Source organism: Cotesia glomerata, linkage group LG1, assembly GCF_020080835.1.
Source record: "Cotesia glomerata isolate CgM1 linkage group LG1, MPM_Cglom_v2.3, whole genome shotgun sequence".
Classification (NCBI taxonomy): domain Eukaryota; kingdom Metazoa; phylum Arthropoda; class Insecta; order Hymenoptera; family Braconidae; genus Cotesia; species Cotesia glomerata.
In genome coordinates, this window is record NC_058158.1 from 18216535 (window position 1) to 18229932 (window position 13398).

The 13398-nt window shown below is 31.3% G+C and overlaps 2 protein-coding genes across 2 annotated transcripts; both read left to right on the top strand.

The window, feature by feature from the left end:
• Positions 1-258: 258 nt before the first annotated feature.
• On the top strand, positions 259-1189 carry LOC123262193. The gene is made up of 2 exons (XM_044724373.1): positions 259-302; positions 502-1189. Exons 1-2 carry the CDS (start codon positions 259-261, stop codon positions 1187-1189), a joined length of 732 nt encoding a protein of 243 aa, XP_044580308.1.
• Positions 1190-2392: 1203 nt separating this feature from the next.
• LOC123262274 lies at positions 2393-4093 on the top strand. Its single transcript, XM_044724486.1, has one exon. It carries the CDS (start codon positions 2393-2395, stop codon positions 4091-4093), a length of 1701 nt encoding a protein of 566 aa, XP_044580421.1.
• The last annotated feature ends 9305 nt before the right edge of the window (positions 4094-13398 follow it).

The window sequence follows — 13398 nt, forward strand, 5'->3', positions numbered from 1 at the left end:
GAGAGCCGAGAGGCCTCCCGTGGAGAGGCACAAGCGACGAAACCGGGTCCTTCTTCCCTAACGACGATGCAGGGCATAGGGTCCCTTCTGAAGCCTGCGCGTCTCCTAATTAGGAGTGCCTCCGAAGAAGATGGAACGATCCCCGAGGGACGTTCCAGCTCCAGAAGGAAGGCCCACTAAAGCGGAGACGCTAGCTAAAGAAGGGGCCAAAGGGCTTAAGCTGGGTAAGCAATCTACCCTTGCTCAGGCCCTAGCCAAATGGGAGAAAGGGTCCGGCACATTGAAGGAACCAAACACCCAAGGCAAGAGAGATGAAGATGGGCATGAAAATGTCCCCATCCCCCTTGACACACCTTAACTCCAACCTTCCCCCACATTCCCACCTCCCTCTTCCCGCAAATTCGCGAAGACCGTCAGCAATGCAGCAACTACAGCTGCAGGGCAGACGACATATTCAACAATTAACTAACAGCACTGCAAAGCGGCATCTGCTTTACTTAGCAGAGACCTAGCAGTGAGGCACACAGATGTATCCCTGATACAAGAACCCTGGACGTACAAAGGGCAAGTATTAGGGATAGAACTGAAAGGTGGCAGTCTGGTCTATGGTGAATCAGAGCAGGGGCCTAGGGCCTGTATCTTCATAAACAGGAAGCATACAGCGCTCAAGTTGCACCAGTTCTGCACCAGAGACCTGGCTGTTGCCTCAATAAAAATTCCCATAGGAGAAACTAAGGCGGATATCATAATAGGATCTGCCTATCTCCCCTATGAAGATACGACAGTGCCCACTGAGGAGGTCATTAGACTGGTGGAGCACTGCAAAGTCAATGATCTGCCACTCATTGTGGGGTGTGACGCAAACGCACATCACATAGTGTGGGGCAGCTCAGACATTAATAGAAGAGGCTCAGCATTGCTGGAGTACCTCTCAACCACAGGCTTGGAAATCCTGAATGAAGGATCCAAACCTACCTTTGTCACTTCTCGAAGGCAAGAAGTGATCGATATAACACTGGGCTCTCGAAGGATAGCACAGGAAATCAGAAGGCTGGGAAGTCAGCAAAGAGGATTCTCTTTCCGACCACAGACAGATAAACTTTTAGTGAGAGGCAACAATAGCAACGGAACTCAGGACACTTATAGGAACCCCAAATCTGCGGACTGGCTCAAATATAAAAAGAGCTAAGAAACAGATTGGGGAGACCTGTAAGAGGACTGAGGAACGTGCCAAGAGATTGAGCAAGTGGCCGAACACTTGCAACAAGCCATTGTTCAGTCCTATGAGATTGCCTGCCCACTAAAAGTTAGGAAAAGCAACAAACGGGTGACATGGTGGAATGCAAAGCTGAATAAGCTTCGCACCCTGTCCAGAAAGTTGCTGAATAAGTCCATCAAGACAAAAACGGACCAAGACTGGGCAGACTATAAAGCTGCCCAAAAACTGTATAAAAAACATATCAAGGTCTCAAAACTAGACGCCTGGAGGAGATTCTGCGGAGAGCTGGAGGACTTACCACTGGTGGCCCGCCTACGCAGAATCTTTACTTCAGGACCTAAAACAAAACTCGGTGTCCTCACCCTACAAGATGGTAGAGTGACTGAAAACAACGAGGAAACATTAGCGCACCTCTGCGAGGTTCATTTTCCTGGCTCGGAACTCATGGAACTGGAACAGGAAGAAGCCTCAGAGAATGCGATAATAAAAGCAGTCTGAAACGAGGAGACTGGAGCACAGCCGTCAGAGTGATAACACCTGATAGAATAAGGTGGGCAATTGGAAACTTTGAAAGGTTCAAGAGCCCAGGGGTGGATGGGATCTTCCCGGCTCTTCTGCAGGAGGGAAGAGAAATCCTCATCAAACACCTAACTAGACTTTTTAGGGCCTGCCTGGCCCTAAGCTACATACCGAAGGCTTGGCGTGAGGTCAGGGTTGTCTTTATACCAAAACATGGCAAAAGCAGCTATGACCTGGCCAAGTCCTTCAGACCTATTAGCCTAACATCGTTTCTCCTCAAGACATTGGAAAGACTGGTGGATAGGCACATAAGAGATAATGCACTAAACGACACGCCGGTGCATTATACACAGCACGCATACCAGGCAGGCAGATCCGTCGAAACGGCCCTACATGATGTGGTTACCTACATTGAAAGGGCCTTTCGAGGGAAAGAATCGGTCCTGGGAGTGTTTATAGATATAGAAGGGGCGTTTGACAATACCCCCTTCGAATCAATATGCGAGGCTACAGAGCTCTTCGGGGTAGAGAAATCTATCACCGGTTGGGCTCATTTTATGCTTCGCACAAGAATAGTGACTGCCGGACTCAGTGACACTAGAGTCCGGGCCCGTGTGAAGGGGCTGCCCACAAGGTGGGGTTACCTCCCCTCTCATGTGGATCCTGGTCATCAATGAGCTCCTAGTGGCACTAGAAAACCTAGGAGTATATGCTGTAGGCTACGCCGATGACGTCGCACTGATGATTAAAGGCTCAAGCCCGACGGAGATGAGATGGAGAACACAACGTGCTCTAGATCTCATACAGAAATGGTGCATAGGAAAATCTCTAAGGGTTAACCCCAACAAAACAGAGATGGTACTCTTCACCAAAAGAAGGAAGCTGAAAATTACGGCTCCCTCTATCTTTGGCATGGAGCTTAAATTCTCAAAGGAGGTACGCTATTTAGGCGTAACTCTAGACAGTAAGCTCACATGGAGAAGCCATATCGAGAAGCAGACCCAAAAAGCAACTGCCACTTTCTGGGCATGCAGAAGAATATTTGGCATAACATGGGGCCTGAAACCAAGACTGATCAAGTGGATTTACACGGCGATCTTGGTTCCACAGCTCACCTTTGCCTCTGTTGTATGGTGGCCTTCGCTTAAGAAGAACATCAACATCAAGGCATTCCTAAAAGTCTACCGACTGTCGTTGCTAGGGATAACTGGGGCTCTAAGAACCACAGCTACCTTAGCAATGGGGGCGCTCCTGAACCTGGAGCCCCCGCATATCACTGCAGAAGCTCTTGCTATGAAAACAGCAATGAGATTGCTCTTTAACGGACACTGGACAAGGGCAAGAAGCGGACATGCAGCCATCCTAAGGGACAGGGGACTCGACAGATTCCTAACCCAAGGAGGAGACATGAGCCCTCGAAGCTACCACTTCAGACGTCAATATAAGGTCCTTATCCCAAGTAGGCAGGAATGGGACGAGGAAAACAAGAGCATCCTGTCCCCCATAGGGCTAGTCTGGTATACGGACGGCTCAAAAACGGACAAAGGGGCAGGAGCTGGAATTTATAGCAGTGGACCGAAAACAGAAATCTCTCTGCGGCTAGGGGACACTGCTTCGGTTTTCCAGACAGAGGTATACGCGATCTGGGCCTGTGTAGAGCACATTTCTAAGCTCAACCACAGGAACAAGCACGTATACATCTGCAGCGATAGTTGCGCTGCGCTCAGGGCACTAGAACAAACTGAAGTGTCCTCGAGACTAGTGCGAAAATGCATAGACTCCCTAAATGAATTAGCAGAGTATAACAAAGTCAAACTACTGTGGGTACCGGGCCATAGCGGGAACGCAGGAAATGACAAAGCAAATGAGCTGGCGAAAGCGGGAGCTCGTAAAAGAGACCCTGAACCAGTAATCAGCATAGCGGTGCCTTTTAGTCTCATAAAGCAACACGCTTCCCTATGGACTAACGACAAGTTTCAGGAAGTGTGGGCAGAGGCAAAAGGCATGATGCATACGAGGGCACGTTTTAAAGGACCCTCCAAGACATTAGGCTTGTCCTTGATAGGGCTCGACAAGAAGCTGCTAAGGCTAACTGTCGGGTATATCACAGGACACTGGCTAACCGGCAGGCATCTGAGACGCCTAGGCATCTCAGATCACTCGATGTGCCCCAGATGCCTATCGGAGGAGGAAACTCCTCTACATCTAATCCTCCATTGCAGAAAACTGGCAACAGCCCGAAAGGACATACTAGGATTCTGCGATGGAGAGTCTATTGATATACAGGAGATTGGCGTGGGACAGTTGCTTCACTTCTTGAAGCAGACAGGCCTGGCCAATCTCCAAGATATATAACGTAACCAACCTAGAAGGGCTGAGTACAATGGTCCAATAGGACTGAGTGCTTGGCTCAATGTCAGCTACAATATTCCCTCCCCCCCTAATTCTAATTCTAATTCTAACCTTTTATTTTGAGATATTTTTTGCCTTTCTTGATGAATTTTTTTATTTTTTTCATTTTGTAATCTTTTATTTTGAGATAATTTTAACCTCTTTCGATGGATTTCTTTATTCGTTTTATCTTGGAACCTTTTATTTTGCGATTGTTTTAGTCTCTCTCGATGAATGTTTCGATTTTCTTCATCTTCTAATCTTTTATTTTGAGATAATTTCAATCGACTTTTATGAATTTTTCTTGAATTTTCATTATTTAATCTTCGCTGTTGACAGGTTCTTAATTTTATCAAATGATTTTCATGTTTATTGCTGTCTATCAATCGAACTTTTTGATACATTTTATTTTTATATTTATATGAATGTGTCTTGCGATAATTTTTCATTCGTTCATTATGTTTCATTAAATTTTCATCTTTAGAAAGATACTTCTTCAGTCTTGTCCTTGCTGATACTGAATTAATTGTTTGACCTTTGTTACTTCTATTAATATTATTGATAATATCATCGCTTTTATTCCTGTTATTCTGAGTATAATTAATCCAATCCTTTTTCTTTTGACCGTAACTTTTATAATTCAGCTTTAGCATTGTTAAAATAGGATTTTTTATTATTTGTATCGCATATTTTTAGTTTTAATTTTTAGTTTTAACACCTGATTATAATGAAATGACCGGTTGACTTCATTAAATTATAAATCAGAATGATTACAAAACTCAAGAATTACAATATTTAACTTGAAAAATTATTAAAAATTGTAAAGTTCGATTAGTAGTCAAATATCAAACACGATACTAAATTCTAGATTGCTTGGGATAGAGTCACGTGCTTAGCGCGATGTTCAAATTTTTAAACTTCCTAAAAATATTTCAATTACATTTTTTCATTTATTAAGTCTGTAAAAATCTGCCTATTTTCTAAATAAGATTAATTAAAATGATAATAGTATTTAACTCTCAAATATTACCAGCTGTAATGTTAGAAATATAAATAATAATGATAAAAATAGTAATAACAATAATATTAATGAAAATTTATAAAACTTAATATAAAAGTTTAAAGTACCTCTTATTGCTAAATATTATATTATAAAAACCTTGATAGCTTATAAATTCGATTGTTTAGGTTCGGATTAAAATAATTACTAAATACCTTTTTAAATGAAATCCTTTTTCGAAAATGATTGAGAAAATATTTTTAAAAACCTTTATATTAATAATTAACGTCTTTAAATATCCAATAATATTATTTTATATGAATTTTATTATATTCTTCCGAAAAATATAGAAAAGATAAATTATATTAAAATATTATTATATATCTAAAAATTTTGATGAATATTTAAATTACTCATTTAAATAAACGTCAATATGTATCGTGGTTAATATTATTATGAATGTAAATATATTTTATGTAGACGTAATCTTCAATAATAATACTGATGGTTAGGTTATTAAAAATAAAATCTAAAAACAGTTTATCCATAGATTAGTTAAGTGATAAGTTTTAAATTAATAAAAAAAATTAAGTCTGAATAGATATTTTTTTTAATCCAAAATTCAATTTTTTTTAAATATAAAAGTAAAGATTTCTATTAATGATAATTGGAATGAAATAATGACTAAAAATTCCAAGTATAAATAAATGAATGAAAAATTTCTTTACGATCAATCAACTGGCTGTTATCAAAAAATCCTCCCGTGCCTCTTCCTTTAATAGAAAATAACGGTTAAATTTAGAGAAATTTAAAAGGAAAAATTTTTTCTCATTAAAACTGTTATAGTAAATATTGGTATTGAAAAATTCATAATTATTAAAAGGTCTTTTGGTATAATCTCGAAACCACTGATGGCAGAAAACAATTTTTAAAAAGCTCACTTTAATACAAAATAACGGTAAAATTTAACAAAAAATCTAAAAAGAAAAATTTTTCCTCATTAAAACTGTTATGGTAAATGTTATAATGAATTCGTGATTTTTAATGTGTTTTCAGGTATCATTCCGAAATCACTTATGATCAGAAAAATTTTCAGATAAAATAAATTTTAAAAATAATAGAAAAGAACGATAAAATTTAGAGAAATTGAAAAGGAAAAATTTTTCTTTATCAAAACTGTTATAGTAAATGTTATTGAAAATTTTAAATTATTGAAGTGTTTTCTGGTATTTTAAAAAGCTCTCTTTATAATAAATTATTAATTAAATTGATAAAAATCCAGTAGAAAAAATTTTATCCCACTAAAGCTGTTATATTTAATGTTGTAAGAAATTGATCATTCCTAAAGTTTTTTTTAGGATAAATTTAGAACTACTCATGATAGAAAAAAACTTCTGGAACAAAACTCTTCTTAAAAAGTTCTCTTTATAATAAATTATTGATTGAATTGATAAAAACCCAGTAGAAAAAATTTTGTACTATCAAAGCTGTTATATTTAGTGTGATAAGAAATTATAGATTTCTGAGATATATTTTGGGATAAATTTGGAATTACTCATGATAGGAAAAAACTTTTAGAATAAATTTCATTTAAAAAAGTCCTTTCTCAGAGAAACTATTAATGAAATTAATAAAATTCCAGTAGAAAAAATTTTATCCTATTAAAGCTCTTATCTTAATATTGTAAGAAATTGATCATTTCTGAAATTTTTTTTTGGATAAATTTAGAATAACTCATGATAGAAAAAAACTTCTGGAACAAAAATCTTTTTAACAATTTCTCTTTATAATAAATTATTAATTAATTTGATAAAAATCCAGTAGAAAAGATTTTATCCCACTAAATCTGTTATATTTAGTGTGATAAGAAATTACAGATTTCTGAGATATATTTTGGGATAAATTTAGAACTACTCATGACAGGAAAAAACTTTTCGAACAAAACTCTTTCTAAAAAGTTCTCTTTATAATAAATTATTAATTGAATTGATAAAAATCCAGTAGAAAAAATTTTATCCCACTAAAGCTGTTATATTTAGTGTGATAAGAAATTACAGATTTCTGAGATATATTTTGGGATAAATTTAGAACTACTCATGATAGGAAAAAACTTTTAGAATAAATTTCGTTTAAAAAAGTCCTTTCTCAGAGAAACTATTAATGGAATTGATAACAATCCAGTAGAAAAAATTTTATCCTATTAAAGTTGTTATATTTAATATTGTAAGAAATTGGTCATTTCTGAAGTTTTTTTTAGGATAAATTTAGAACTACTCATGATAGAAAAAAACTTTTGGAATTAATTTCGTTTAAAAAAGTTCTCTTTACAATAAATTATTAATTAAATTGATTAAAATCCAGTAGAAAAAATTTTATTCCACTGAATCTGTTATATTTAATGTTGTAAGAAATTGATCATTCCTAAAGTTTTTTTTAGGATAAATTTAGAACTACTTATGATAGAAAAAAACTTCTGAAACAAAACTCTATAAAAAAGTCCTCTTTAGAATAAACTATTAATTAAATTAATAAAAATCCAATAGAAAAGATTTTATTTTATCTTAACAAATATCATGAGTAGTTCATCATAAAGAGGACTTTTTGGAATGGGTTTTGTTCTAAAAGTTTTTTTCTATGATCAGTAGTTTTAAATTTATGCTTAAAAAAACAATTTTTATAATTCTAAGATTCTATTAATCGGCTGCCAAATTTTGATTGACTGTTTAGGAGCGAAATTGTTCGATAAATATTCTAGAAACTATTCACTTTACAGAAAATTTTTTCAAACAAAATTAGTTCAAAATATTGCCTGTTTTAATGAAAATTTTGTTTAGTTAACGAAGTCCAATTACCTTAGGAACTATCGCTCTTAAACAGTCATTCAAAATTTGGCAGCCGATTAATAGAATCTTAGAATTATAAAAATTTTTCGATAAATATTCTAGAAACTATTCACTTTACAAAAAATTTTTTTGAACAAAATTAGTTCAAAATATTGCCTGTTTTAATTAAAATTTTGTTTAGTTATTGATGTCCGATTACCTTAGGAACCATCGCTCCTAAACAGTCAATCAAAATTTGGCGCCGATAAATAGAATCTTAGAATTATAGGAATTGTTCGATAAATATTCTAGAATCTATTCACTTTACAGAAAATTTTTTTGAACAAAATTAGTTCAAAATATTGCCTGTTTTAATTAAAATTTTGTTTTGTTATCGAAATCCGATTAACTCCGGAACTATTGTTCCTATACAGTCAATCAAAATTTGGCACCCGATTAATAGAGTCTTAGAATCATAAAAATTATTCGATAAATATTCTAGATACTATTCACTTTACAAAAAATTTTTTCAAATAAAATTAGTTCAAAATATTGCCTGTTTTGATTAAAATTTCGTTTAGTTAACGAAGTCCAATTACCTTAGGAACTATCGCTCTTAAACAGTCATTCAGAATTTGGCAGCCGATTAATAGAATCTTAGAATTATAGAAATTATTCGATAAATATTCTAGAAACTATTCACTTTATAAAAAATTTTTTCAAATATAATTAGTTCAAAATATTGCCTGTTTTAATTCGAATTTCGTTTTGTTATCGAAATCCGATTAACTTCGGAACTATTGTTCCTAAACAGTCAATCAAAATTTGGCAGACGATTAATAGAGTCTTAGAATCATAAAAATTATTCTATAAATATTCTAGAAACTATTTACTGGACAAAACATTTTTTCAAACAAAATTAGTTCAAAATATTGCCTGTTTTAATTAAAATTTTGTTTAGTTAACGAAGTCCAATTACCTTAGGAACTATCGCTCTTAAACAGTCATTCAAAATTTGGCAGCCGATTAATAGAATCTTAGAATTATAAAAATTTTTCGATAAATATTCTAGAAACTATTCACTTTACAAAAAATTTTTTTGAGCAAAATTAGGTCAAAATATTGCCTGTTTTAATTAAAATTTTGTTTGGTTATCGAAGTCCGATCACCTTTGGAACTATCGCTCCTAAACAGTCAATCAAAATTTGGCGCCGATAAATAGAATCTTAGAATTATAGGAATTGTTCGATAAATATTCTAGAATCTATTCACTTAACAGAAAATTTTTTTGAACAAAATTAGTTCAAAATATTGCCTGTTTTAATTAAAATTTTGTTTTGTTATCGAAATCCGATTAACTCCGGAACTATTGTTCCTAAACAGTCAATCAAAATTTGGCACCCGATTAATAGAGTCTTAGAATCATAAAAATCATTCGATAAATATTCTAGTATCTATTCACTTTACAGAAAATTTTTTTGAACAAAATTAGTTCAAAATATTGCCTGTTTTAATTAAAATTTTGTTTAGTTAACGAAGTCCAATTGAATTCGGAACTATTGTTCCTAAACAGTCAATCAAAATTTGGCAAACGATTAATAGAGTCTTAGAATCATAAAAATTATTCGATAAATATTCTAGTATCTATTCACTTTACAGAAAATTTTTTTGAACAAAATTAGTTCAAAATATTGCCTGTTTTAATTAAAATTTTGTTTAGTTAACGAAGTCCAATTAAATTCGGAACTATTGTTCCTAAACAGTCAATCAAAATTTGGCAAACGATTAATAGAGTCTTAGAATCATAAAAATTATTCGATAAATATTCTAGAAACTATTCACTTTATGAAAAATTTTTTCAAATAAAATTAGTTCAAAATATTGCCTGTTTTAATTCAAATTTCGTTTGGTTATTGATGTCCGATTACCTTAGGAACTATTGTTCCTAAACAGTCAATCAAGATTTGGCAATCGATTAATAGAGTCTTAGAATCATAAAAATCATTCGATAAATATTCTAGATACTATTCACTTTACAAAAAATTTTTTTGAACAAAATTAGTTCAAAATATTGCCTTCTTTAATTAAAATTTTGTTTGGTTATCGAAGTCCGATTACCTTAGGAACTATCGCTCTTAAACAGTCAATCAAAAATTGGCAGACGATTAATAGAGTCTTAGAATCATAAAAATTATTCTATAAATATTCTAGAAACTATTCACTGGACAGAAAATTTTTTCAAACAAAATTAGTTCAAAATATTACCTGTTTTAATTAAAATTTTGTTCAGTTAACGAAGTCCAATTACCTTAGAAACTATCGCTCTTAAACAGTCATTCAAAATTTGGCAGCCCATTAATAGAATCTTAGAATTATAAAAATTTTTCGATAAATATTCTAGAAACTATTCACTTTACAGAAAATTTGTTCCGAATAAAATTAGTTCAAAATATTGCCTGTTTTAATTAACATTTTGATTGGTTATCGAAATCCGATTACCTTAGGAACAGTCGTTCCTAAACAGTCAATCACAATTTGGCAGCCGATTAATAGAGTCGTAGAATTATAGAAATTGTTCGATAAATATTCTAGAAACTATTTACTCTATAAAAAATTTTTTCAAACAAAATTAGTTCCAAAAGACTTCTTTTAAAAGAAATAGCCTATGGGTATACTAATACTTTAATAGAAGTATACATAATTATACTTAGATTTTAATCAATAATATTCTATTCTTGTAATCACTACAATAGTAATTTACATATTTAATCAATAGATTTAATTATTTTCAATCCTCTGTTTTATTGACATAATTTTATGAATCTAAAGAAGTTGTATAATACATTTTGTGTCCTATTATTATTATTATTTAAACTTTAGTTATTATGATGGCACATTTAACTTCATCTTGGTTCCTTGATTCTTGTATTTTCAATTCCCAATAATTTCGCAAATTATTTCCTAGACAAAAAATTATTAAAAAGTAACTTTCTTAAGTTTAAATTACAATTATTTTTTTTATAAGTTGTATTTTTTTTTTTTCTTTGTATTTTTATTAACTGTTTTATTTGCTTCATTTCTGTTTTATCTACCTTTTTCTTATTAATTATTGTTTTTTTTTAACATATTCTTATTAATTTCTCAAATATTTGTTTATTTAATTCATTTTTTTATAAATTTTTTATTTTTATCATTTTTATTTTTGTAAAGTTAATTTTTACATAAATAGTTAATAAATTATAGAACTAAATGGAAATATATATCATTACCTTTACTATTCATTTTCATTTTCAGAATCTATTTTAATTTGTAAATTAGGTAACGAAGTAAAATGATCATCACTTAAAGTAAAAGGTATTATATTTACTTTTGATGTATTATTGACTTCAAACTTAAACTCATGAACGATAGGATCATTGGAAAATGGATCTAAAACTCCGATTCTTGCTATCGATTTTTTTATTATGATTAATTGATGTAAATGGATATGATTGATTATATTTTTAAATGCAATATCCATGTAGATAGGGTATCTCATAAGTTTTCCTTCAGATATAAAAAAAATAAAACGATACTCAAATTCAACCCACTGAATTCCTACTATCGTCGTAACAAACCCAGCAAAACTGTATAAAAAAAAAATCAATTAAATATCACTTTATTACAAACTATTGAAAATGTTTAGATTAGACAATAAAATAAATCATGATTATTTTATTTCACCTCTAGAATTAATAATAATAAAAGTTAAAAAAAAAATGTTGAAACAGACAACTTACTTTGTTTCTTCACCATCCTCAATCAGTCTAAGTTCATTACTGTCAGAAAAATTAATTTTAACCATAATTTCAAAAAAAAATAAATTTTCAATTAATCTTTTAGAATATTCAAATATAGGTAAATGACAGTTTTCGTGAATGAAAAAAAAAAATGCAGATGAATGTGAAGGTAAGAGTATTGAGTAAACCTGAATATAGTTTTTGAATTTATCATAATTTAATTAAATAAATATTTAAAATTTGGAACCCATACCGTTATTGTTATTTTCTATTAAAGGAGGAATTTTGAAACTAGGTTTAACTGAAAAGTTTTTTTTTATTATTATCATGAGTGGTTTCAAAGTTAAACCTGAAAATACTTTAAGAATGAGTGTTGAATAAGATTTGTTATACGGTTTCGATAAAGAAAAATTTTTTTATCTACATTTAAATAAATGTGAATGGGATTTTCTTTTAAAGGGAGTATTTTGAAACTTTTTTTGTTTCAAAAGTTTTTTTTTTTATCATGAGTGGTTTCGAAGTGAGCCCCGAAAACACTTCAAAAATCACGAATTTTTAATAACATTTTCTACAACGAGATGAAAAAAGAACTTTTGAATGAAATAAGTATCAAAAAGCTCTCTTTGAAAGAAAGAAACGGTCAAATTCATGAAGAAGTTATTCATGAAAAAAAAAGGTTAGATTTATTAAAATCTCAAAGAAAAAATATATTCTCATTACAACTGTTATAGAAAATGTTATCAAAAATTCATAATTCTTGTAGTGTTTTCAGATATAGGTCCGGAACCACTCGTGATAAAAAAAAAACTTTTAAAACAAAAAAAGTTTCAAAAAGCCTCTCCAAAAAGATAAGAAGGGTGTCGAATTCATAGAAATCCAAAAGGAAAAATTTTTCCGCATCAATATTGTTATACCAAATGTTATCAGAAATGCGCGATTTGGAAAAAGTTTTCAGGTATAACTCTGGGACCACTCGTGGTAAAGAAAAAACTCTAGAAACAAAACGAGTTTCAAAAAGCTCCCTTTAAAAAACAATATCAGTCAAAATCATAAAAAATCTAGAAGAAATAATATATTCTCATCAAAATTATATTAAAAATTCATGATATTTGAATTCTTTCTAAGTCCAATTCGGTAACCACTCGTGATAAAAAGAACTTTAGAAATAAAACAAAATTTAAAAAGCTCCCTTTAAAAAAAAAATATCAGTTAAATTTATAAAAAAATCTAAAAGAAGAAATTTCCTCATTTAAACTGTTATAGAAAATGTTATTAAAAATTCGCGAATTTTGAAATATTTTTAGGTATCAATCTGAAACTACTTGCGATGAAAGAAAAAACAAGTTTCCAAAAGCTTCACTTAAAAAAAAAATATCAGTTAAATTTATAAAAAATATAAATTTGAACACGATAAATAAAATCTTATAACTATAAAAATTGTCTGATAAATATTCAGAAAATATTTACTTTATAGAAAAATTTTTCGAAAAAAATTAGTTCAAAATATTGTCTGTTTCAATTAAAATTTTATTTCGTTTAATTGAAAATTCTGATTAACTTGGAAACTATCGTTCCTAAACAGTCATCCAAAATATGGCAGCCGATTAATAAAATATTAGAATTATAGAAATGTTTTGCTAAATATTCTAGAAAATATTTACTTTACAA